This window comes from Dipteris shenzhenensis, chromosome 3 (assembly GCF_047967505.1).
Source record: "Dipteris shenzhenensis isolate YYH24624 ecotype China chromosome 3, Dip_SZ_1.0, whole genome shotgun sequence".
Lineage (NCBI taxonomy): Eukaryota > Viridiplantae > Streptophyta > Polypodiopsida > Gleicheniales > Dipteridaceae > Dipteris > Dipteris shenzhenensis.
Genome location: NC_141598.1, coordinates 19109896 through 19137302, shown reverse-complemented (window position 1 = coordinate 19137302; position 27407 = coordinate 19109896). Strand labels below are relative to the sequence as shown.

General features: G+C 43.6%; 1 protein-coding gene across 2 annotated transcripts; it reads left to right on the top strand.

Moving 5' to 3' along the window:
• The first annotated feature begins 401 nt into the window (after positions 1–401).
• Positions 402–25700, top strand: PSP (3-phosphoserine phosphatase). 2 transcript variants are annotated; one of them, XM_087372567.1, is made up of 7 exons: positions 402–699; positions 13030–13162; positions 13427–13534; positions 14040–14133; positions 24729–24878; positions 24982–25035; positions 25164–25700. In XM_087372567.1, exons 1-7 carry the CDS (start codon positions 477–479, stop codon positions 25311–25313), a joined length of 912 nt encoding a protein of 303 aa, XP_087228693.1. In that variant the 5' UTR covers positions 402–476; the 3' UTR covers positions 25314–25700. The 2 variants fall into 2 exon arrangements, with proteins under 2 accessions (XP_087228693.1, XP_087228694.1); XM_087372568.1 differs by lacking the exon at positions 402–699 and adding an exon at positions 743–836.
• The last annotated feature ends 1707 nt before the right edge of the window (positions 25701–27407 follow it).

Here is a 27407-nt window from a genome sequence, read left to right as displayed (position 1 = left end):
TAAGAGCTCTCTCTCTCTCTCTCTCTCTCTCTCTCTCTCTCAGAGCTATCCCCCTTCTCACTTTATAGTGTGTGAGTAAAAAGACACACATGCATGCATGCATATGCTTGCTACACAGACACATGCATGCATGTGTACATGGACTCACTTTTGAAGAGAGAGGGAGCGAGAGAGAGAGAGAGAGAGAGAGAGAGAGAGAGAGAGAGACGTGAGAGGGTGTATTTGGCTCCGTCGTGCGTGAACTTGTGGGGCAAAGATAGAGACAAAGAAGTACGTGGGACCCAAAAACCACTCAAAAAGAAAAAAAGGGCCCCCCCCCCAAGCCTTTGGAAATTTAATAAAAATAAAAATAAAAAAATCTTACGTGCACTTTCCTGTTTGTCGTCTTGTTGTTTTGGAGCGCTGTGAGCTTCGTTCGTTGTTTTTGAGCTCTGTTTTTTTTATTGCTGTGCTAGCTTCATCTTGTGAGAGGTACCATGGAAGCTTTGCTGTTGAGAAGAAGCATTTCTGCTGCTGCCGCTGCTGCACAACCAACCCTAAGCTCTTGCCCTCGCTTTTCCTCCTTTCCCCTTCCCCGATCCCTCTCCTTTGCTCTTCGCCCTGCATTTGCCTCCTCCATGCGCTCCCCTGATCGTAGCCCCCCCCCCCTCGCTCATCCTCCTCCCCTCTCCAACTCTCCCTGCCCTCCTCCATCCGCAGGTATCATCTTCTTCTCCTTCTCTTCATTGCGAAGATCCGTCTCGCATTTGAGTGCCGCTCTGTAGCGGGTTAATTGGCTGACGGTATAGGAAGAGCATAGAGAAAATAAAACAACGGATTTCCACATGCTTAAGCGTGTAAGTGCAATCATCCCGAAACGTGGTCTGGCTCTGCACTTTATACCTTTGCCAACTCGAAGGTCGGTTACTGCATTCTTCTATTTCTATTTGTACATTTCACGAGGCTCCTTTCTTCTCCCCTTTGGTTTTTGCCTTGAATTATCCAACATTTATTTTGAGAGAGAGAGAGATTTCTTAACGTCCACAAAAGGTCCAAATGACCATAGCCTGATACATATACTAATCTACATGCAAGTTGATGCAACCTACGAAAACTCTGTCAAGGTTTGCATCTAGCTCCTCACTGTACTCAATATTCTAGGACGTGTATAACACAATGATGCGAGAGCAAATCAGGCTATCGGTTAGATGGGGGCGCGCACTCTCTTGAATGCTAGGAAATCTTGAGGCGATTAGGTGGCTTGGGCCGTGCACTTTTTTTAGAGTGGTGGTGAGATCTCGCGACGGGCTCCTTGCGTAAGTGCTCTGGACACAGCAAATGTCGTAATCTGTGTGGGGAATGTTCTTGCTTAGTCCGTTGAATGTGGATACGAGTCACTCATGCAGCTAGGAACTTCATGTGGGGGACGAGTTGGAAGGACCATCCGTCTGTCCGTCCGTCATAGCAATTGAGGGAGGACTGTTGATGATGAGTTATAAGCACAATGAGGTATGCCAACCCTTGTTGTTAGGAGAACCACGAACAAAAGACTTTAGGCGCCCTTGAAAAAAATGGTAAAGCTCCTAATCACGTGGTGCCTGAACGTCAAGGGGAGTGACAAAGCCGATATAAACCCTGTGCTATGAGGATGCATCTGTATCTCTGTCACTATAGATAGCTGATGAACTAATATCTGGAGGAATGCAAAGGAATGTGAGTGATTACTAATGTACCAAGAAATCGAGAGCAATGCAAAGGAATGTGACTCAAGAAATCGTTGGGAGAGAGGTGGAGTGTATGACAGATCAAAGTTTATGTAAAGGGTAGCAGCAGGAGATCGCAACTAATCATGGGGTTAAGGACCTAGACTGTAGTGGAAGGGGGTTAACTCGTCAGTCAAGAAGCCAAGGGAAGGCACTTGGGCATACCAGCTCTCTCACAAAATCCGTCTAGAAGACTCAAATGCCGATTAGGAAAGCTTGGAGTGTTCATGCATCGTATCTTTGAATTGCAATATCCTTTGCAAGGTTGCCTTAAGTTTCCTCCGTTTGAAATGGCATTGCCACAAAATTAGCTGGCGCCATCTCAGGATCACCAAAGGTTTGCGTAGATATTGCATCTTGCATCACCAATTCCTCTCTCAAGAACAAGTTATCCTTTACAAAGTAATCATTGAAGCCAAGGTGCTTCACATACTATTGCATTTGCTGCCATTTACGCTGCCTCAGTGGAAGACAATTGCTCACCTAAAAAGTATTGCTACTGATGACTGAAAAATGTAGCTTGTAGTGGACTGTTTGTATCTGGTACTTGGCCACTTTTTGTTACAAAACCCTTGCATTTGTAGAGTTTTGGATTGCCATAAAGAATTACAGAATGTTTGGTAGCTTTGATGTACTCCAGGATTCTTTTTGCTGGCAGCCAATGCTGGCCTTAGGATGTGCCATGTATGGGCTCATACAACTTGCTGTATATGAAATGTCAAGTCTAGAGGTTGTGATATAAATCAAGTTGTCCACTAATTGCTTGTACAAAGTGGCATATACACCTGACTCACCCGCATCAACATCCAATTTCAATCATGCTCCTGTCTTGCATGCGAAAATTTTCCAATAAGCCTTTAACATCGTTTGTATGGCTCATAATAATGGCACCAGTATGGTGTGACACTCTCATGCCAGAAAAAGAATTCAGATGTCCCAAATTTGTCATGTTAGACTCTTTGAATGATGTTGGCTCTATGAGACCCTGATCATTGCCTATAATGATGAGATCATCCACATAGAAAATGACATGAGTCAGGCAATTAAAGAGATTGGATCTGATTTAGCCGCCTTCTTGTGGAATATTTGAAAGAAAGCATCTTCTTGGTGTCCACAATCTGGGTGCCTACTTAGGTCCACATAGTGACTTTGTGAAACTTGCAAACATTTTGCTCTTGTACCTTCTGCACAAAGCTAGGTGGCTGCTCCAAAGGGACTCCCTAGTTGAAATATCTATTTAAGAATGCTGAGTTAACATCCATTTGCCAGCAGGACCATGAGAAGTGTGCTGCCATAGATAGTACAATTCTTGCTTTGTCTGCAGCACACATATCCCTGTTCCACTGCTCGAACCTGCTTGTGAATGGCTGCTCCAGAAGATGATGATCTCAGCAACCTTCTGCCCTAGAAGACAGTCTAGGTTCAGTCTCTCCCTGGAGCTAAGTCTGCAGAACTCTTTAGGTCTCCTTCACCTCCTGGGAAAAGGCCCAAGGAAGCCCTAACTGCTCCTCTGCCAAGCCCTCTCCCAGTTCCGTACAGAGCCGTACACCCTGTAGATGTCAGCGCCATGTGATTGCTTTTTATTCCGGGTTCCTTCTGCTTCGCCTTTTGCTGCTGCAGATCCATCCTAGCTCCAGGTACCCTCTATCTCTTTGATTCTTGCCCACATGGCATCCAATCATATGCCCATGTGATAGACACTCAAACCCTAGGTTCACCCCCCCATGCTCTCCTCATATGGGGGCTTAGAGATGGGGAGGTGACCTTTCCAACACCCCCTCTCACCGACACATCTTGGTCCAATACCTACACGTTGATGACGATGCTCCAGTAACTCCCTGGTTGTAGTCCTCTGGAACCTTTCGGCGTCGAAATCTTTTTCTGGCTTTTCATCTAGTGGCTCCTGCTCCACCAAGTCTGGTTCCGGTTCCGCTTCCGCACACCATCGTGGTACACAAGTCCGTCTTTGGTAGCACCTACTGACGTCTCGGCCAGTTGGATATGCAGAAGAATGGAGTCCGCCGTAGTCCCTATGATTATTGCCAGGGCATGGGCTTCTCTGTCTTCCCAAGCTTCAAGCTCCTCTCTGTCTACTGCCATGAGTATCTCCCCTTTCCTGTCCACCATGTCCTTTGGCTTCGACTCCTCTCCCGTGGTCAGCTTCCACAACTTCCGAGCCACTAAATGACTCCGGATCTTCACTTTCCAGATCGGGTAATTAGTCCTATCCAGGTTCCCAGACTCTCCAAAGTTAGGGATAGTGAAAGAGAGAAAACTGGGGGAGGAGGAAGGGAAAGCAGGGGCTGAAGAGGCTGTAGAGGTCGACATCTCTGCTGTTTATACCACACAGCAAAGTCAACCAAACTCAATTTCAGTAGACCAGAATTCTGAACGCACCTGACTGAACTTGAGTCACCCTCCTTCTCGCAAGGGCACAATCCTCTAGTCGTGGAAGTCGATTCCCAAGAGCTTCTGATTCAGGGTCGTCCTTCAGCAAGGTCCTTCCCTTCAGGCTCCCACACCTGTGAGCCTCCTACTTGGACTCTGATACCATGTTATAAAATACCCAACAGAGGGTACACGCAGCATAAGACTTATAGTAATGCCCAGGAGCTCACACAGTGTGCGGTGTGGGTGTGGAATCACAAACTTCTTTACTTATGTGCATTCAATAGATGTGCAGACTCATCAATAGACAATGAACCAGCTAGATAGAGAAACCACCAATATATATATATTTCCGTCCAAAACTATGGACACAATACAAGAGAGACAGATCCAGAGTCCCACCAATGATGTGGTCCTCTGATCTTACCACAAGGTCCTTCTCCTATCTGCTGGCTATCTCTAGACTCGAACTCGCGTGCTCCACCTCGAGCGTCTGTAGACTTTCCGTCTAGTGTGGTCTTCTCCACCTTACTGCCTGTGAATCAGCCTAGGTGGGCAGCCCCTGCCAAGCTTTTTCTGCAGCACACAGATCCCTGTTCCACTGCTCCAACTTGCTTGTGAATGGCTGCTCCAGAAGATGATGATCTCAGCAGCCTTCTGCCCTAGAAGACAGTCTAGGTTCAGCCTCTCCCTGGAGCTAAGTCTGCAGCACTCTTTAGGTCTCCTTGACCTCCTGGGAAAAGGCCCAAGGAAGCCCTAACTGCTCCTCTGCCAAGCCCTCTCCCAGTTCCGTACAGAGCCGTACACCTTGTAGATGTCAGCGCCATGTGATTGCTTTTTATTCCGGGTTCCTTCTGCTTTGCCTTTTGCTGCTGCAGATCCATTTTACCTCAAGGTACCCTTCATCTCTTTGATTCTTGCCCACATGGCATCCAATCAGATGCCCATGTGACAGACACTCAAACCCTAGGTTCACCCCCCCCATGCTCTCCTCATATGGGGGCTTACAGATGGGGAGGTGACCTTTCCAACACTTCCATGCTTCACATGTCGTATATCTGCCAGCTCCTTTACGTTCCAGTTCTTCATGCTACCTAGATCTTGTGGAATTGAGGTCTTCAATAGTTTCAGCTCTGTGCCTTCCGTCACCCCTCAAATTTCTTTGGCCACTAGGTGAGTATGAAACTTCACTTTTCATAAGGATAGTTCGTTCTGTTCAGCTTCCCAGACTCATTGAAATTTGGATTGAGCGAGTTGGAACCCATGGCAAGGTGCAGATGACGTGAAATCCTCTGGACCGTTCTGCACTTACTGCAAGCCTCATCATTGGGTCACATAGCACACCGTCTGAATTGAAATCACCTTCTTTCTTAGAGCAAAGGCCTTCACCTTCAGTTGTCTTCTCGAAGCAGATTTTTTGAAAATGCGATTTAGCTTTACCTCAAAGGAAGCTCACCACCTTGGGTCTGATACCATGTCGGAGAACACACTTACATTGTTTGGAATATAGCAAAGCTAATACAATGTGTAAATGAACGTCTTGCAGTTCCCAACTGAAAAAACAAGACATCATCAAAGTACAACACTCACTAATCTAGTTTTCTATCAAAGTACAACACTCACTAATCTCAATTCAGACTGTTCACTTAGAAGGAGAGATAGAAAGGGAACACTTTTAGAGTGGAGAGAGAGACCTCACATATGTACATCCAATGATAGAATCATAGATCTCATAAAGATGTAGAAATTCATACTCAACAAGCTTCAAAAAGTACCTATGCCTAAAGCAATCTTTGCTTCATACGCCGCACTCTCTGATGCAGATTACCTCCAGAATCCAAACTGCCATGTGCCTCCATTGATAGGCTTCAGTAGCTGCTTCTGGTTGAGCTCTGCTTGTTGCTGCCCTACATTGTACTGAGGGATGTGCCCACAATGGGTCTATTATAGGGCACTAAAAGCCCCCTCTCACTGGCCCACCAACGCCCACAGATTTGACGTAGCAGTCAGTCAGCTGACCCAGTCTAGTTGTCGTACCCGCTGCTACGAACTGTTGACCTGTTGCAGATGTTTTGAACCTGCTGCTGTCCAAATTTGAAAAAGAGAACAAATGTAGTTGTTCTGATGGCATTGGTGGAGATTTGGACTCAAATCTCCCTCTTCCACACAGCTACCAGTTTGTACCCACCAAGTCGGTCCCCCTTATCTCATAGATGCGACTCCCCCAAAATTTCAAAACGTTCACTGCCCACAAGCTATCTGTTCAAGCTCTATCACCCTTGCAGTCAACACTAGAATTGCCTGCCTAGCCGTAAGCCTCCCCAAGCTCCTTGAGCTGGTCTTGGGTGAACAAAGCACACGTCAGATACAATCCATGCACATGACATACTCCCCCTCCTCTCTTGCGTTCATAAGAAAGTACAATAACTCTCTTTGAAGGGTAGGCAATGACTCCCATGTAGAATCCTCCTCAACACGATCCTTCCACTTGATCTTATATTCCGTGATTGTCCTGTGTTTGAACTGTCTTTGACAAAATCCAATGATTCTTTCAGGTTCATGTGGTATAAAGGTTAAATCATCAACTCTATAAGTTCTTGAGGAGTTACAAGCTGCACCCAGTAATTCCTTAAGTCTATTGACATGAAAAACTAGATGCACTCTTACATTAGGAGGCAATTCTAGTTCATATGCAACTTGTCTATTCTTCTTTCAATCCAAAATGGACCACAGTATATGGGGGATAAATTCTTAACCTTACCAGTACTTAAGCTCTTGGATTCCTTGGGAACTTGCAAATATACCATCATTCCTTCAGAGAACTCTTGCGTTGGATGATGTCATTATAATAAAATCTGTCCCACTTCTAATAGACTCCTTGGCAAATTGCTATGTCTCTTGCATCTCTTGCAGAATTGTTCTTGCAACATCGTTCTTGATTCCCTTGAATCCTACTATTATTGATGACTTAGGTTGGAAAATCCGTATATAAGCATAAAAGGACTAAAACCGCTACTTGAATGCTTTGCACTATTATAAACAATTCCGTCATGGATAAATATTGTGCCCATGAAGATTGTCTCTTGGAAACATATGCACGAACCATATCTTCCAATACCTGGTTTACTCTTTCTTTCTGGCCATCAGTTTGTGAATATTCAAAGGAGAACTCAAATTGAGAGTAACTTGTTGTAGGTCATCTTCTCCTGGTTGTAGTGATGCCCTATGGGCCCTGGTATGTGCCTTGTAGGCATAGTTATAGGGTCTATCCTCAAGTACCTTGTACTTTTGTTTCTTTTCAATCTAGTTGACGTGACGGCTTATCACTCTCGACTCTTGTACTTGCTCCCATACTCACCGTACCTACAGTGGTATTTGAGTTGTTAGGACTTGCTCCCCCGTCCCAAGACCTGCATTGCTCCCTGCTCCTAGATCAATTTGCGCCTCCATCTGTGCAGTCCGTATGATTGTACGGACGCGTGCACAAACAACGTGCAAATAACACGTCCTGTCGTACAGCTACGTACTTGCGTCGTACAAAGTACATGTGCGATACAAAGTATCTATGTACAAAGCAATTGTGCCATACAATCGTAATTGCGTTGTACATGCGTCGTACAACGCTACTTGCGTCGTACATGTGTTGTACAATCGTACTTGCATAGCAGTTGTTCAGTACAGGTGTGCACAGTATCTATTCCGTACAGGTGTACATGCACACGTACATACTTTCGTACAATTGTACGTATAGGCGTACAGGTCTTTCGTACACATTTCGTACAGGTCACCTGCACTGTACAGATTCCATACAACATACCTGCTCTCCGTATGATCTACCGTACAGGTATACCTACAGATCAGCCGTCAGCACCTTGTACCTGCTTTCTGTACACACGTACTTGCAGAATAGCTGACCATATAGCTTGTATTTGCTCCGGGTGTTTCGTACATGTGCGAATCTACCTACAGGTTTCGTACCTGTTTTGGCATTGGCTGTGAACCAGGTTCTTGGTTCTTGCTTGCTATAACCCTTTTTGGGTCTCACTACAGTCATCTACAGACATTTGCAATTTTGGGACTTTTGTAGGACATTGGCAAATTTGGGGCTTTCAGTTCTTTTCACTTCCTTTGGTTGTAATTTCTTGCAAGACATTGGAGCTTTGGGATTTGGTCTACAATTTCTTGTTTAGATTGCAGGACATTGGGTCAGATTGCAGGACATTGAGTCACATTTGCAGGACATTGGGTCAGATTGCAAGACATTGGGTCACATTTGCAAAATCTCAGCAAAATTTGGGGCTTTTTTGTATTTGCCCTCTTTTGGCCTCTTTGCTCTCATTAAATTTGGGGCTTTTGCCAGATTTGCTGTTTTTTGCAGTGAACATTGCCCGACACAGTCACATTTGGGTCAAATTTGCATTTGCCCTTTGATTTGGGCTGGAAATTTGCAGGACATTCACTTGCAGACATTTGCTGTCATTTTTTGGACAGCCAGCTCTTTGCAGTGATAGCCTTGAGGCTTTTGTGTTTTCAGATCTTTTCTTTTCAGGGTATCCCATTTGCAATGGCTGGCAACAATCATGATCTATTTGGCATTTTTTGTGAAGATGGTGATTTGAGGCCAGCCAATGCTACAGTGGCTGCCCCTATTGCTGGTCCCTCTGCAGAGGGTACTCCTCCGGATGCTTTATCCTCTAGCACCCCGGCTGCTGCTCCAACTTAGGAACAAACAAGATGGGATGCAAGAGATGCAAATGCACATTCCTGTATTGCTTTATCATGCAAGACAATCATTATTCCACACATCCGGTCTTGTAGGACAGCAAAGGATGCTTGGGACAAATTGGCTTCTCTTTATCAGATTCGCAATGAGGCACGTGTTGCATATTTAAGAAGGTAATTGCAGGAAGTCAGTATGAATGAAGGTGACTCTATGGATGCATACTTGACAAAGGTCAAGGACCTCATGGAACAACTTGCCAATATTGATGAGGTGGTGTCAAATTCTCAGCTTGTCAGTACCACATTGAATGGACTGCCAGATACATATCAAGGGTTTGCTACAACCCTTCCATTAGTGGCCATGGGTCACTTTGCTTTTGCAGGAAGAGCAAAGTCGTGCTAATAGACAAGCTATTATTCCTGATCATGCATTTGCTTCACAATAGACAGGAAAAGGCAAGGCTTCCAAGCCTATGGGTAAGCCTAAATATGCGCCTAACAGTGGCAATTCCTCCAATGCATCTAAAAATACAGCAGATAAGTCAAAGAAGAAAAGATGCAAGTGTTATCGCAAGCCTGGGCATGAAATTTCAGAATGCAGGAAGCACATTGCTTCGGAATAAAAGAAAGCAAGATTGACAGTTAATGCCTCACGTGCAATTGAATCCCACGAGCCCGCATATGCCTCACATGCACATGCTCTCCAGGATGATTGGGCATGGGCTGTCCATTGCTCCTTTGATCCCTCCCAAGTTGATGCATTCTTTACTGCTAATGATGCTCAGTCTTGGTATTTTGATAGTGGTGCTTCCAAGCACATCACATCTTGTAGACAGTTGTTTCATTCCTTAGCTAATGCACCTCGAGGTGGGTCTACAAATTAAAAAGGAAATCTGATGGAAGCATAGATCGACACAAAGCCCTGTCTTGTTGCAAAAGGGTATGCCCAACAACAAGGCATTGACTTTGAGGGGACCTTTGCTCCCACTTCCAGGATTACTACTATTAGATGTGTCATTGCCACCAGGGCATGGTATGCCAAAATTCATGCTCACTTACTATCCCTTGGTTTTCAGAATAGCCCCACAGAGTCCACTCTTTATGTCCTTGGGAGTGGATCTGATTTTTTAGTGCTGATTTTATATGTGGATGACATGCTAATCATGGGCTCCGATACTCAGCATATTGCAGCTTTCAAGGCTGATTTGCAGCAAGCTTTTGAAATGTCAGACATGGGACAACTACACTATTATTTGGGCATTCGGTTTGCTCATGTTGAGGGGGGTATCATGATGTCACAGTCCAAGTATATTGGACAGCTCCTTGATCATTTTCAGTTTGAGGATTGCAAGCCAATCTCTACTCCAGTGGACCTTGGCTTCAAATTTTCAGCTCATGATGGGAGCCCACCATGTGATATCACTCTTTACCAGCAAGCTGTTGGATGTCTCATTTACTTATGTCACACTAGACCTAACTTACAGTATGCAGTATCCCAGCTCAGTAGGTTCATGCACATGCCTAGTTCACGGCATTGGCAAGCAGTGAAGAGAGTCTTCAGATATCTCAGAGGCACTCAGGATTTAGCCCTCTTCTATGGTGATCATGGTTCACTTACCATGCATGCTTACACTGATAGTGACTGGGCAGGTTGTTCCGACACCAGAGAGTCACATATTGGCAATTGTTTTTTGCTTGGCAGTTCATGTATCTCTTGGCTCAGCAAGAAGCAACCAATAGTTGCCACATCTTGTTGTGAGGCTGAGTACAGGGCAGCCTTCGCTGCTACAGTAGAATGTGTCTGGCTTCAACAGTTACTTACAGATCTAGGTATTTGCCAGACATCCTCCACTATGGTCGACACAGACAGCCAGAGTGCTTTGGCCATTGCGCGTAATCCAGTGTTTCATGCGCGTACCAAGCACATTGAAGTTCACTATCATTATGTTTGAGAGTGGTTGTCAATAGGAGACATAGAGTTGTCCTACCTTCCCACAAAGGACAACATAGCAGATATGTTTACAAAGGCACTTCCTCGTCCCAAGTTCGAAGTCTTCCGACAGGCTTTACACTTGGTTCCCTTTGTTACATGATCTGACATACCTTGTACATTCATAGGTGGCTATATCCTTTTGGATGAACATGTGCCACCATGACCAGAAAATGCCAAGTATTCTGAGACGTTTCTAGAATACTTCAGCCCATACCATGGAGGGGGGTTTGTAGGTCATCTTCTCCCGGTTGTAGTGATGCCCTATGGGGCGCTGGTATGTGCCTTGTAGGCATAGTTATAGGCACTTTAGTGTTTTAGTGCCTTTTATGCCACATAGGACATTTAGTCCTATGTGACACCTAGGACACTTAGTCCTAGGGTCTATCCTCAAGTACCTTGTACTTTCGTTTCTTTTCAATCTAGTTCACGTGACGGCTTATCACTCTTGTACTTGCTCCCATATTCACCGTACCTACACTTGTCAAAGATAAGTGTCCAGAAAACTTGAGTCCTTATCATTGACTATGTCAGCTGGCAAACCATACAGTCGAAATAATTGGTCAATGAAATGCTGAGCCAATGGACTTGCAATAACAGTTGATCTAGTAGGTAAAAATCTAGCCATCTTTGTCAAACAATCTACTGTAACCCATATGGCATCATGACCCTTACTTGTTCTTGGCAAACCAGTAATAAAACCCATGGAAATACTTTCCTTTTTATTACCAAGGAAACGGCTGTAATAGACCGCTTTGTAAGCGTTCAGCCTTCGTTGCTTGACAAATTCGGCAATCTACATAGTTCTCAATAAATTCCCTCATTTAGGCCAATAGAAAGTGTGCTTCGCCAGAGATAGTCATGTGTATGCCTAAGTGTCTTGCACTAAGGGCATCATGACACTCCCGGAGACTCTAGGATCTAAGATCTGACAATCTATCACACTAATTTTTCCATTTTGGAACAACCACCCCTTCTGAATCACCCATTGGCCTCATGCTGCCTTATCCTAGGTGGCACAATCATGACACTCCCGGTGAATCTAGGATCTAAGATCTGACAATCCGTCACACTAATTTTTCCATTTTGGAACAACCACCCCTTCTGAATCACCCATTGGCCTCATGCTGCCTTATCCTAGGTGGCACAATCTTTGAATCTTGGTCAATCATGGAGCTCCCATCTTGGACCTTTTGCCAATAGAAACTGAAGTGTCTATCAATTGCGCAAAGCCCTCTCAAGGATTGAAATAGATCAGAGGATATCTCAAGAAATAGATCAGAGGATATCTAAATAAATGATAGACTACCAGCATCTGCTACATTATTTAAGGAACCTTTCCGATACCGTATTTCAAAATCAAAGTCTTGCATCAACTTTGCCCATCTAGCCTTTCTCCCCATCAAATCAGTCCCATCACACACATACTTATTGACTGATGATCAGTCAATACAATGAATCTGGAACCATACAGTGTCTCCAAACCTTGAGAGCATACACAACTACGTAAAGTTCCTTCTCTAGTCTTGGCCAACGGTATCTCAAAACAGAGATAAGACTGAAGTTTGGCGAAAATGTATATACGGAATAGTGCTGCAGACGAGCAGAAATCCGAACCTGTCTCTCTCTCACAGTCACCTAAATACACAATACCCACACACTCAGGCACACCCAAACGGGGAGCAGCAAGAGAGATGGCAAAGGAAAGGAGCCCATCAGGACAGCAGAAAACCTAAACGAAAACCTAAACGACAGGAAGAACAAAAGTTGCGACTACAAAGGGTGTGGAAAACGAGTATGTAAGGGCATGAAAAAAGACGACCAGTGACAGAAGGGGCTGCAGGTTGATAGTGGGCTAGCATTGGGGCCTGGCCAAACCAGGACAAAGGCGTGGAGGAGGCGCTTGAAGGGGCTGCAGCAGCAGGAAGTCTCAGATGCAGGGCAGCAAGCTCTCAGCTCCCTCACACACACACCACGCACGCACACACTAACTCTCTCTCTCTCACACACACACACACACGCACGCACGCACGCACGCACGCATGCAGAGAGACACAGAGAGAGAGAGAGAGAGAGAGAGAGAGAGAGAGAGAGAGAGAGAGGATTCTATTGCAATGAAAGTAAGAATAAGAGACAAAGGGTACAACCTTCTTGGCAATGACGCAGCTGTTGTTGGATTGGATGCAGCTGTTATACAAATCTGGCGGAGTGCGGATGCTGTCTGCTTTGATGTTGATAGCACAGTCTGCATGGACGAGGGCATTGATGAGCTGGGAAAATTTTGTGGTGCAGGTGAAGCTGTAGCAGCTTGGACGTCCAGGTATTCCAAAGCTCAGCTTGTCTGATTGTAATGTCTGTGGTTTTGTTCATGGAGTGCTCTGAAGACCAAATCCTGAATTAAAGCTATATTCCAGTTTTTCTGTTTAATGCATATTTTGTTGGAAAGATTTGCTGTGATTTCCTGAATGTAATAGCTGTAGTAAGAGAGTGTTGTTGTTTGCCTCTGCCAAAAATGTCCTTTCAGCATTTTTGGATGCCCCAGTAAAAGTTTTTTAGAAGTGTTTTAATTTCGATCTCAACGCAGGGCTATGGGTGGCTCTGTTCCTTTTGAAGAGGCACTTTCTGCAAGGCTGTCCTTGTTCAAGCCTTCTTTACATGATGTGGAGAATTTCCTGGCTAGCAGTCCACCAAAGTAAGCTAATGAGAAATTTTGAATTTCCTTTAAAAAACTGGAAATTATACTTATAGGATGTTCAATATTAAATGTTTGCTCATTCTTGGGGCCTGATTTAGGACTGTAACAACCTATTGTAGTAAAAGTGATTTGCATTGATGCAAGAGGCTAAAGGAGGAAATAGAAAAACCAGAATCATTTGTTTCTTATTTTTTTATCATGTACCCAAAGCAGACTTGGTAATGCAGATAATAGACAGCAAGAATGTAGATTGAATTCAATGAAAAGCAAGTACATAGAGTGCCAGTGAAGGATAAGCATTGAATAAGCCAAATGATATGAATCTAATGGGCTACCCTCATAAGATACACAAAAGTCCAGGGTTAGCCACATTTTTATCTGATTCAAGAGGGACCCTTCATTCACTTCAGTGGTCTTCTTAAAGTGCATTTAGTAGTTGGCGGATGCTTTGTTGCAAGAAAAACATCGGCGCCAACCAATTTATTCCTACAACATCGTGCAGGATTAATCCAGGAATTGAAGAACTTGTTGGGAAGCTCCGATCTCAAGGGACTGCAGTATATCTTATTTCTGGGGGTTTTCGGCAAATGATAGATGTAAGTGCTCTATTTGGAGGTCCGTAAGCATCACATACTCAGGGTTTTGTGTCTGTAGAGTGTTTCATGTTGTGCTAAATGACTTAATATGCCATCCTGATTCCTTGCTTTGAGATGGACGTGAATGTTAAATTGGATCCTCATTAAAATATTTTCTTGATTTGGAAGTGCACACAATGTTTGGAGCTTCACATGAATGTGTGTACACACACACACACACACACACACACACACACACACACACGCACGCATTACACACACACATGCATCAGAAATTACAGGATATCTGCATTCGTTGACAAGGATTGTAGGTGCTATTGAAATGTGTTTTTGATGTTGTAGTGCACTTTTGAATTGCCCTTTCTATGTAGTTTTCTAGAGTGCAAATCATTCTTTATCTTGATCCTGAGGGTCTCCAGTCCCTATGTTGTGTTGCTTTTCTAATTTTCCTGTCCATTACAGCTGCTTTTCCACCTTTGATGTATGGCATATTGCCTTCCTTCTTTGCATTTCCCACTATTTCAAATTTCGCCTTTTTTAAAGGACTGGCTCTTCATGAGGTCTTGATTCACCTAGATTGATTGCCCCTTAAGATGCTGTCTATGTTTAGGACCCGTTTGTCTTACCTTTTGTCTTTTCTCACTATGTTGAAACTTCACTCTGACATGCCTGCTCTTTTCTCCTTCTTTAACATCAAGGTTTTTCTTCTCTCTTTCTACTAGGCCCATGATCTTGAGTTTGAGATCTCTCTTTTTTTATGTTGTACCTCTCATATGCAGCTATCTCATCAAACATGGACTTCAATAATTCATCCAATGTTGAGAGAATGATCTGATTGGCCCCTTCTCTGTTGTCTGTAGCTTATTCTCTTCCTCTTGCATCCTCTATTAACTATTACCTCAATGTTTTTCTCTAGTGTTCAAACCCTACCAATGTTGACATTCCTTCTGATACATTCTGTTTTAGTTTCATGTTCTGCCCGTTTAAGTCTATGTTTTCTTGCTAGAGATTCATGAAAGTATCCTTTAACCGGTAGATTTCCTCCCTGCTGGTTTCAAGGCCCATGTGAAGGGGTTAAAATTTTGCTTTGCCCCCCTTATTCTTCTCCTTCAATGCATCTACTGCTCCATTGCATTTGGTCCCTGCAATTATTTTCTCTACTCCAGTGCATCCACTGTTCTACTCCAGTGCATTCACTGTTCCGCTGTATTGTCTCTCTGCAATCAGTGCTGATAGATATGCTCATAGACAGCCAGCAGGAAAATCCTTTCAATGCCTGTTTTGGTCATTAGCATCACGGTTAACTGCTCTTCTTGTTTTGACTGGCATTCTCTGTGTGTATTACAACTGACAAGTTGGCAAATGTATTACTTTTTTGCTGCTTTATGCCTCACCTTTCCCATCTACAAAAACAATGGTAATATTTCTAGGGACCACCAGTATAAGACCTCATAAATGTTCAAAAGAAGGAACAGTCATCATAACAAGGAATTTCAATGCCCAAACCGGATGCAAACAGGTACTCATAACACTCGAAGGCAAAAAGACACTTTAGATGGGAAATTGATGATGAGGACGAGGAAGGGAAGGCAATGAATAGAACCTCAAAGAATAAAGGTGGAATTACACACATTGGGCGAGCATTTGCTTGCCCTTTGTGGTTGCTTCAATCTGCAGATATGTAATCGTACACATCGTTTCAATGACGCTTGGGGGTGGGGGGTGGGTTAAAACATGCAAGAGTTTGTTGGGGACAGGTGTGGTATATTATCTGATAATCAGCACACAAGCAACACACCTAAAATAAATAAAATGGAGGAGACATTGGAATCTAACCACTGGCCAATCTCTCTTTAGGTAAAAGGCATGAAACAAAGTACAACAAATAAGGAAAGCATTCCAAGTCCCTCTCTGAAGATGAATGACAGATGCTCGGCTGTCTTATGGTACCTTGCAAGAAGGCCTGGTCTGCCCAGCCATACACCTTATCAAAAGGATATTGATTTACTATGGATAAATTTGCTGGATCACAATTCCTGGCTGGGATGGAGCATCTGTCTGGAGCTAAAGATCTTCCAGAATGCTATGCGAACTAGAGTGCCTAGCACGTCCCAAAATTGTAAAAAGAAGGCAAGGGAATATTTAGCTTCTTGTGGAAGTTTTTGCATTGGGAGAGCCTTCAAAGCCTCTAGCATCTCCTGTGGACGGGGCTCATGGGATGTGGGCTGCTAAGCTAAAAGATCATGGTCATCTCTACTATCTTCTGTGGGTCTGAATGCATTTTGACCCATCTCTTCCCTTGAAGTTAGAGCTGTACTCTTGCATATCTATGCCCTGCGGCTGAAAAAATACCCCGTCATACTACTATGAGAGAAATTCACCATGCATGTAATGCACAAAGCGGAAGCAGTCTTTAACCAAGAAACATTCATGCGTGAGAGAAAGGTAGAAGAGAGAATGTAGATCTGTATAACACAGCCCAAACAGGCTGAAAAGGAATCTCCACCATAAGTAAAACTTTTGGAAACATTGCTTTCCTCTATTGTCATACCAGGGCTAAGTGCTAACAAACCCCCCTCCATGTTATGGCTGAAGTATCCTAGAAATATCTCAAGAATACCTGGAAACTACATCATGGTTGCACAGAGGGATATAACAACCTATGATATGTACAGAGTGATCCCTCATGTAACAAAAGGAGCCAATGTAAAGCATGTCGAAATGCCTCAAACTTGGGACACGGTAAAGCTTTCGTGAAAAGATCTGCCAAGTTGTCCTCGGTGGGAACAGAGGTCAACTGGATGTCTCCACCAGATAGTGACTCTCGAACATAGTGATAGTGGACTTCAATATGCTTTGTGCGCACATGAAACATTGGGTTTCTAGCAACTGCCAAAGCACTCTAGCTGTCTGTGTAGATCGTAGTAGAGTCGGGCTGAATGATATCAAGATTTGCAAGTAACTTGCGAAGCCAAACGCACTCTACTGTAGCTGTGAAAGTTGCTTTGTACTCAGCCTCACAACTGGATGTGGCAACTGTAGGCTGCTTCTTGCTGAACCAAAAGATGCATGAAGCTCCAAGCATAAAATAGTTGCCGCTGTGTGACACCCTAGTGTCGTAACGTCCTGCCGAGTTGCTGTCCGTGAATGCATGCAAAACAACTGGGGCCTCTGAACCATAGAGTAAACCCAAATGCTGCGTGGCCTTCAAGTATCGAAAGACCCGCTTCACTGCTTGCCAATGCTGCATACTAGGCTTGTGCATGTACCTACTGAGCTAGGAAATGGCATACTGAAGATCAGGCCGGGTATAACAAAGGTATATGAGGCAACCAATAGCTTGCTAAAGGGATGCATCAAATGGCGGACTTCCATCCTCCGAGAGAAACGAAAGCCAGGCTCCAATGAAGTAGAAACTGGCTTGCAATCATTGAACTAGAAGCGATCAAGGAGCTGTCCAATATACTTGGACTGACTCATCATTATACCCCCTTCAACATATGCAAATTGTATGCCGAAATAATAGTGCAACCGGCCCATATCTATCATGGCAAAAGACTGCTGTAAATCAGCCTTGAAATCTGCAATTTGTTCCATATGTGGCCAAGTGATAAGCATGTCATCCACTTATAAAATCAGAATTAAAAATTCTGATGCACTCTTTCAGACATAAAGAGTGGCCTCGGTTGGGGCTATTCTGAAAGCCACGGGCTGTCAAAAGTGCATGTATCTTCGCATACCATGCCCGGGGTGCTTGCTTCAAGCCATAGAGGGCTTTTCTGAGCCGGCAAACCATATTTTCAGAACCTAATTGTTCAAAACCAGGTGGCTGAGTGACAGAGACCTCTTCTAGAAGATTACCATGAAGGAAGGCACTCGTCTTGATGTCCAGCTGATGAACCTCCCAATGCCGATGAGATGCCATAGCATTAACACACCTGATAGTAGTAATGTGTGAGGTGGGAGCAAAGGTCTTCTCAAAGTCAATGCCGTGCTGTTGTGCATATCCCTTTGCAACCAAGCGGGCTTTGAGGTGGTCAACACTGCCATCAGCTTTCCTTTTCACCTTGTAGACCCACTTTGTGCCAATGGCACGCTTGCCTGTTGGCAAGTAACTCAAATCCCAAGTGTTGGTGGCATGAATGGATTCAAGCTCAGCCTTTATGGCATCCATCCATTCGTTGCTATCAAAGGCATCCTTGTGACATAAAGGTTCCTCATTGCAAGCATTAGCAACCAAAGCTACAGCCAAATAGTTGCCATGCATATGTTTATGCGCACCTCGAGTGCGGGCTGGCAAAGGCTCAGCTTGTTTGCTGTCCCTGAGTATGTCTAAAACCCATCTCGGGACTGATTTTTGCTGTTTAATGACATCACTCTACTGTGCAACTACCTGCTCAATAGCATGACCATCAACTAAAGGCATATCAGGCTGAGCAGGAACTATTGGAGGAGGATGTGCATTGGTAGAAGTGTATGGCACAACACTCTGCACTGGCTGCTCTGTATCTGTGGGCGACTGAAAGAGAGGCAACAATGTATCAAAGACATCTGAGGAATCAATAGTAGGCTGTTTTTTGCATTCTAGCCAAAGTAAAGGCACATTTTCAGCAAATACAACATCCCTATTGACAATGACCTTTCCTGTGCTGGGCTGATACAACCTGTATCCCTTGCTCTCTGCGCTTAACCAATGAATATGCATTTTACAGCTTTGTCTTCAAGCTTGTGCCTCAGCTGAGATGGCACATGAGCATAAGGCAATGACCTGAAAATTGGCATATGAGAAATTTCAGGTTTGCGACTGTGCCATGCCTCATAAAGTGTGATAGTCTTCAATGCCTTTGTGGGTGCCCGATTGTGCACATAGTTGGAGCACATGACAGTATCCAACGAAAACTTATTTGGCAAAGACTTTCCTTTGAGCATGCACCTGCCCATTTCCATCTCTGACCGATTTTTCCTCTTTGCTAGCCCATTCTGTTGCGGAGTATAAGGCACTGTACATTGATGAATAATACCCCGAGCTGCCAAAAAATCAAAGAATTCACGGGACATGTACTCTCCCCCCTTGTTAACGCGTAGAGTAAGGAGCTTGTTCCTTGATTCATTTTCAGCCATGGCAAGCCAATGTCTGAGGCATGGGAACACATCAGATTTGGCCTTCATGCCATATATCCAAGCAAATTTGGTGTAGTCATCCACAAAGGTAGAAAAGTAAAGGTAGCCCCCAAGAGATGCTGTCCGCATCGGCCCGCGCACATCACTATGCACAAGGTGAAGCTTTCTGGATGCACCAACTGTCCCATCCTTTGGAAATGAGAAACGATGCATTTTGCCTAACAAGCATCCCTCACAAACATGCTTAACCGGTGCATGCATGGGTGGGAGAGCGACCACCATGTTTTGTGAATGCAGTTTAACCAAGCTTCTGTAGTTGAGGTGACCCAACCTTGCATGCCATAAGTGGGAATCTGAAATTACAGATTCAGCCACCAAATTTGTCTCTATAGTAGGCAGGAAGAGGATAGGTGTGCATGAGCGGCTGCCACGTGGTCCCCTCATTAATGCTCTAACCCACACAAACCAATGAAACATTGGTTTTCCCCTCACACTTAAGTCCTAACCCTTCTAACCCATGAAACATTGGTTTCCTTGGGCCTAACTTTAAGACCCCTCTAAACCTTGCCTTGCCCCTAGCAAGTAGGCCTAGTGTGCACCTAGGGACTTCTAGGAAGTGTCGCTTCCCTTGGGCTAGCCCCCTAAGCCAAAGTTAGTCACGGTTCATAGCTTCACGTCCTCCTGACAGACCACACATCGTTTGCCCAAGCTGTACTCTAGGGAGAGGCAAGAGAACCCTGTATTTACTGGTAACCATCAGAGAAGTCAAAGGAAGAGGACGTTGAGCAGTGAAGTCCGAAACAAGCACCTAGTCGCGTAGGCGATCTTGAAGTTGAAGGGGAGGTATTGGCCACACGCACGCACACACACGTATACGTATACATAGTATATCCACACTTTGTGTGTGTGTGAGAGAGAGAGAGAGAGAGAGAGAGAGAGAGAGAGAGAGAGAGAGAGATGCATACATGTATACGTATATATGCTTAGGGTTCCAAAAGCAATTAGCAAAGAAACTTTGGGTAGAGGATGATTAGACGTCTATCAAAGAATTGGCAGTCTATCAGGCAGAACCAGAAGACGGTCAGGAATTAACCGGGGCACTTTTAGATGGGGGCTGAGGAGTAAACATCTTGCTGCAATTCCTTTATGAATGATTGGGTCTGTCTGGTTTGGATCCACTAGCATGTTACCTCGTGAAAGCTTACTCATAGTGAGCAATGTTTGCCGCCTCATGACCATGATCTGGGGTAGCAGCAGTAATAGTGACAGCAAGTCCCTTTTGCTGCTTTTTCTTTTTAGAAGCGATGCGCTTGCGACATTCAGAAATGTCATATCTTGGCTTCCGGCAGTAATTACAACGTTTGCTGTTTTTCTTCTTTGCATCAGGCGAGGTAGAATTAGATGACTGTCCAGCAGTAGATGAGCCTCCATAAGGCTTGGGTTCGCTGTAATTTTGCCCGTTCTTTCCCTTATTTTTCTAATTAGTGACAAAAGCCTGATTTGCAATTTGAGAAGCAGCACGATTTGTGCCACTCTGCTCTTCTTGTAGGAGAAGGGAAACAAGTTGGTCGAAAGTATAAGTGTTGGGATTGCCCATGGCAACCAACCTCAATGTAGTAGCAAACCCCTAGTAGGACTCAGGAAGTCCATTGAGTGTCGTGGACACTACCTGAGCATTTGAAATAATTTCATCCACATTAATGAGCTGCTCTTGAAAATCCTTGATCTTTGTGATGTATGCATCCATGCTGTCCTCCTTCCATTTTGACATTCTCCAATTGCCTGCATAAGAAAGCAACGCTTGCCTCACTGCAAACCTGGTAAAGGTGAGCCAAGGTGTCCCATGCAGCCTTTGATGTTTTGCAAAACCGAATGTGAGGAATGATATGTCTCTTGATTGAAAAAGCAATGATAGAATGTGCTTGGGCATCTCTACCATCCCATCTGGCCTGTTCTGATTTAGAAGGTGTGGCTGGAGTAGTAGTAGATCCATAAGTGGCTGTAACAGCTACGCCAGCGGTGGCAGTAGATCCAGAAGTGGTTGTAGCAGCTGCACCAGCTGTAGCAGTAGCAGTAGCAGAAGTGGATGCTACAAAGGAAGGTTGAAGATTTGATCTTGAGACAATACCTCGAATTTTTCTAGCAACCAGCAAATGTTTCACCATGTATAACCACATGGGATAATTGGGTCCATCGAGCTTGTCCTCAGCTGAGAACATACCCATCCAATCGTTGCTTCCCATGGCAAAAATAAATTCCTAAAGGTAAAAATGTTTGCTCAAGAGTAGCCTCAAGGCTTTCATTGCAAAATGAGCTGGCTGTCCAGAAATGACAGCAAATGTCAGGCAGTGACCAACCAAAAATTGACTGCTCAAACAATGAGCTAAATGGACGTGCTGTCCCCAAAAAAATGACCTGCAAAACAATATCTGTCCGATCAAAGGACCCCCTGCCAAAGATAGCTGTCCTGCAAAAATATCAGCCCAAAACAAGGGGTAAATGTATCCAATGATCAATGAGCTGTAAATGTCCCAGATGGAGGTTGTGTGCCTCAAATCTGACGAGACAACAAGCCCAAATCAAGGGGCAAATGCATAATATACCCAAATTGAGGTGAATAAAGCAAATGTCATTGCAATGGACAACAAATCTGACAAAAGCCCCAAATTCTGAGCAGGCAAATATGCCAAAAAGAGAGCAAATTGGTAAAAGCCCCAAATTGTGCTGCAAGTTGCAAATGTGATTCAATGTGCTGCAATTCCAAGACAATGTCAATGTTCCTTTATGTCAATGTCTACGAAATGCCCAAAATTGGTTGTACCAAGCCGATGTCACTGCAAATTTCAACAAAATTGACAAAACTCCCAATTTTTGAAAGGCAAAACTATCAAATTTGGGGCAAATGACCAAAAGGCCCAAATTTTGCTGAAATAAAGAAAATGTGACAAAATAACCTGCAAATCTAAAAATATTTTGCAATCTGTCAGCAATAGATCCAAAATCCCCGGTGTCGGAGTGGAAATGAGGTCAAAATAGGGCAAATACTGCAAAAGCCCCAAAATGTGATCAAAAGAAGCAAATGTCATTGCAAAATCTGCAAATGTGACACAAAAGCCCCAATCTCTAGAGCAAAATCACCTCAATGAAAAGAGGGTGAACAGCTTCAAATCCAACTCTACCAGGCAGATCTGAGTCAAGAGAGAGAGAATCCCAGCCAAATGGTGCTAGAGCAGGTTGGAGCACCTGCAGGAAGGCTCGAATGATTGAAAAGAGTCCAGATTGGAGAAAAAAACCTCCAAAAACTATTGAAAAATGCTCGAAATCATCTTTTGACAAGTCGTACAGATTCTTGACAGCATCGCACACCTTTCCGTACGGGCGTACGGCCGTCCGTACAATTGTACGGACATTTTTTCCGCCGGGTCGAAATGGTGCAGGACAAGGTCGATTGTATGCGGGCAGCTCAGAAATTTCAAAAAACGTTGAAATCGGACCTCCAAAAGTCAAAAACACAGTTGCGGGACTGTTTTTCTGCTCAAGAAACAGGAATCTGGCGATGAAATGAGGCACTGGACTGAGCTGGAGCTAAATGGCAGGTAGGAGCAATGGGAGAGCATGAGGGAAGGTAGGTAGGAGCAAGAGAACTTGCTTTGATACCACTGTTGGGTGCAGGAAGCAATGGAATGGGAGTGGAGTGCGGGAAGCAAACAACCAGCTGGAGCAAAACGTAGTACTGCTCGAATGGATAAGAGGAAAATACAAAAGGTGGCCTCTATGGCCCCCAAGTCAACCATATGGTTGACCAAAGAAGTCAACTCATAGAGTTGACCTGACCTGCAAGGCTCATACCAGGCTAAGTCCTAACAACTCACAGATCCGATAATCAAACAAGCTCCTCAACGAAAACTAAGCTCTCAGTGGCATCTAATTTCTCGTTTACGTGGCTTACATGAAAAACTGGATGTACCCTCGTGTGAGGGGATGTAATTCTATCTCATAAGTTACATTATTAATTACTTGTCCTAATAAATATGACTACAATAATGAGCTAAGAGCTTATAAACTTCATGAGTTTGTAAGCTCATAATCTTTTGAGATGAAGACGAAGATGCCATTCTTGTCTTGAACGATTTAGCTCCAAGAAAGAAACACAGTAATCCAATCTCCATCATTTTTGTGAGATGAAAATGGTATTCTTGTCTTGAAGCAATTCCATTCCAAGAAAGTAATGCAGTAATCCAAGGTCTGTCATCTCGAACTCTTCCTTCAAGAGTTCCTAGATCTCTTTGATCTTCTCCTCCTTATCACCTGTGTAAAGGTTTGATTGTCAACTTATAAAATAAGCATGACTCAATTACCTTCTTCCAAAAGAGATATAGGTTGATGTCTGAAGGACTTTTAAACAGTCAGGTCCATTTAAAATACTCATCAATGCTGTTGTGCCATGCCCTTGGGGCCTGTTTCAACCCATACCTTGGTCTCAGCTTTGTCTATGATGAAGGGAACACTGCCTATTCCCTCTACCGGACACTTTGAGGGGTCACCGATTGTGATGATGACCTAGGATCCACCGGTTTGATGGTGCTGTACTGCTCCCGCTTGTTTTTCATGTGTTAGGTGGCACCATTGTCAACATACCAGACATCCTTTGGATCCGGTACAACGTTGGTGTCTGTTCAAGTTCTCATTGTAGCACTTGTGTTCAATCTCCATTGTGTGTGCTCTGTCAACGCCTGCACCGTGCATGGTCTTTGTGTCTTTAGCTCAACAGCTCCACATCTCTTCCCACTGATCCACTGTGCCCTCATATCAGCTAGGTCCTCCTTCAGTCCAATATGTCCTGGGCCTGACTCAAATGCTTAAAATCTGTGACATGTCGCTGTGCTCAATCTATCTGTCTCTGTGGCACAGGCACATCGTGTTGTTTGATTTGCTTAGTAGGGTCTGTCTATGTGGCCTCATCTCAATCAGATAGAGACCAATGTAGACCTGGTCATGAAGGTGGATCAGTTGAGAGAGTGGCCTAAAACTGTGCCCCTCCTGAAAAAAGGCAATGGCCTTGCAATTTACTAAATTTTGGCTCTTGCTAAGGATCTTTGCTTCTAATTGAGAAGATAAGAGCTGCCTTTAGGCAGAAAAAGGGCCCTGGGCACATAACCCCTCCCAGGGATGGTGGAAAGGCCACAGGCCTGACTGCACAAGGAGGTTGACGGACGGGAGAGCCGCATAAAAAAAGGGACAGTGGAGAGGGGAGGAAACACTGGAAATGCGAACTACAGTAGCGTGTGGAAAGGAGGAGGGGAACAAGGTCGAGAAGAGGAAGCAAGGGGCTGGGCAGAGAAGGAAAGGCTAGTAGCAGCCGTGGGGAATGGTGGCCAATGTGGAGTAGTCCTTTTTTGGAGTTCTTGTGGGGATTGATTGTTTGTGTTTTTAATGAACTGATAATTTAATGTGTTTGTTTTTGTTTTCTGCAGCCTGTAGCAGATATCTTACAGATACCAGAAGACAGGATTTTCGCCAACAGATTGATGTTTGATGAAGAGGGACAATATGCAGGATTTGACATTGAAGAACCTACCTCAAGAATTGGTGGAAAAGCTGCAGCCATTGCACAAATCAAGCAGGTATACAAAATGTGTTTTCACATCACTTCAGTACCTCTTTTCCTAGAAGTGCAGGATTACAGCTAGATCAAAATTGCTTGCCTAAAATGTTCATATTGTTCAGCAATTTGGCTATAAAAAACTGGTTATGGTTGGCGATGGAGCTACAGACCTTGAGGTAATTTTATAAATTACTCTTGTGTGCTTGCATAAATACTGAAGCAATGTTTGTTGATCGATTATCTCATCAATTAATGATCCTCAAGGGAGTATCAAATAGCTCATATTACTATTTATTACATGAAGGCGCGTAGACCTGGAGGAGCAGATATTTTCATTTGCTATGGGGGAGTGCAGTTACGAGCCTCTGTTGCAGCACAGTCTGACTGGTGTGTTCGAAATTTTACAGATTTAATTGAGTCACTAGACCAGCCTCATGTAACGGTAAAAGTTTGACGTGTTAATATGAATTAAGTCCCTAGGTGAGCCAAACCTATCTGCGAGAGTTTTAAAAATATTTATCGTCATTCTTTCAATTCTTTTTAGGTCTGTAGAACTAGGCAAAACTTGAGTTCTCGACATGAAGGAATTCGCATGAATACAGTATATAGGTGATAAAGTTGAGGGGGACTATGTGATTGTACGTGCTATGTTATTTCCAATTATATTGGTTTTTGAGGCAACAGTCCTTACCTTGCCAACATTGCCATGAGAGGATTTATATATTTTCAAACTCAAGTAAATCTTCAATACCCTATACGGGTTGTATATGTACGTTGCCGATCACAAGATATAGAAAGACAAGAAGAGTGGCTCCGTTGGGTCACGTGTGTCAGTTTCTGAACCCCAATTCGCTCCAATGTGGATGTTCAGTATGGAAGAGAGTATTGTCTTCTTTAGATTTAAATGCTTTGGTACATGAGTGCTTGTGGTCACTGCCACTGTGTGTTTGTCTTGGATACTAGTGTTTATTTCACACCCTCTTTCTTAAATTCAATTGCTCGAGACAAACCATACACGTGTATGATCTGTAATCATCTCAAAAGATGAGAGATGATCACAAGAGCAACAATTGCATCATAGTTTCATAGTTTCGAGAATAACAAACATTAAGTTGCATTTAAACATATTTTTGAACTGAGTAACAATAAGTTAAATTAAAAAGTTCTGATTGGTTTAAAGTATGCATTAAGAATTAGTGCAAATTTAATTGCGTGTCTAGAAATGCAGTATTCTAGAAGGCTCCATATTCATTTCAAATCAACCTTTGAAAATCCGTTTCACCATAGTATCATGTAATAGTTTATTCCACGATTGTTAGTTTGCAAGCACAGTCACTTTTGAAGTGTGGCAACAACAAATTTGCAAGAGGAAGTGAGCTAAATTGATGAGATCATCACCTAATGAGCTTAAGCTTGCATCACACAACACATGTTGTAAAGTCATCCTTACTGTCATTATTGCATGCATAATATGCACTCATTTTGCATGCCTGAGCTCTTGTGGGCATAGATGTGGATGCATGTATGCAAGGGGCTTAAATGGGGCTACCATATAATGTAATGCTAGTGTACAAATGAGAGATTAGCAAACAAAACCCATTTAATTGGATGTAGTCTATTTCTTATATGTCTTAGTTGGGTTCAATATCTTCACAGACTTGAGGTTCAAATGTAAACTAGCCAATGTCGGATTTGCATTGTCATAGTTTTAGGCTCTTGATGGAGTATAGAGTCCTCAAGCTCAAATGCCCATTGTGTGGTGGGAGCCTAGATGATGGTGGAAGTGGGAACCTCAATGTCAATATGAAATGGGTGAAGAAGAATAATGGAAGTATGATCAATCAAAGAAGGTAGTGGAAATAGTATAATTAAAGCTCCCTTTTCAGGAGTGCTCATCTTGCTTTTCATGGGATGTGGTCATGATCACTTAGCCATTCTCCTCGTCTCTTTAGCCTTGCATGTAGCCTCATAAGTTGAAATGAAGCATCCTACAATTTGCTTATGCTCATCTTTTCCTTTATGATTAGAAATGACGTAGAATGAATACAGACAAAGTGAGAAGTCATAATTGATTGCTTCTCTTTTTCCATCCAAAGAATAGAGGGTAGAGAGTGAGCAAAGATACAAGAGGGCCTTGGTGAGGCCATAGCCATGGGCCAAAAGGTGATTGGGCTATATCCATTTTTTGTGAGATTTAGGGAATATGTTACATAGCTTGCTCGATCCACAACTTATGCACTGCTAACGCTTTTAACAATCTTGGTATCTAAACTCACACATTCCAAACTCAACAGCAGACCAAAAAAAGTTACAATTTCTTTCTTGATATGGTCACTAAGCCAATGGAAATTTGTTTTACCTATGAAGCATGTATCTTAGGTTGTAAGAAATTTGTCAAAGGCATCAAACTTTCATTTGAACATATATGCATAATAAGTGTTCTTTGAAAAGTCCACTATTTAAGCTTCTCACAAGCCAAAGGGGACAACCACGTCACATATTTTGTGTGTGCAATGTTGTGGTGTAATTGTATACACATAAGAATGCA

Coding starts and splice junctions, on each gene's coding strand:
- PSP (XM_087372567.1), top strand. CDS start 477: ATGGAAGCTTTGCTGTTGAGAAGAAGCATTTCTGCTGCTGCCGCTGCT. Junction 700..13,029: donor CTGCCCTCCTCCATCCGCAG/GTATCATCTTCT, acceptor GATTGGATGCAG/CTGTTATACAAATCTGGCGG. Junction 13,535..14,039: donor CTGGCTAGCAGTCCACCAAA/GTAAGCTAATGA, acceptor AACATCGTGCAG/GATTAATCCAGGAATTGAAG.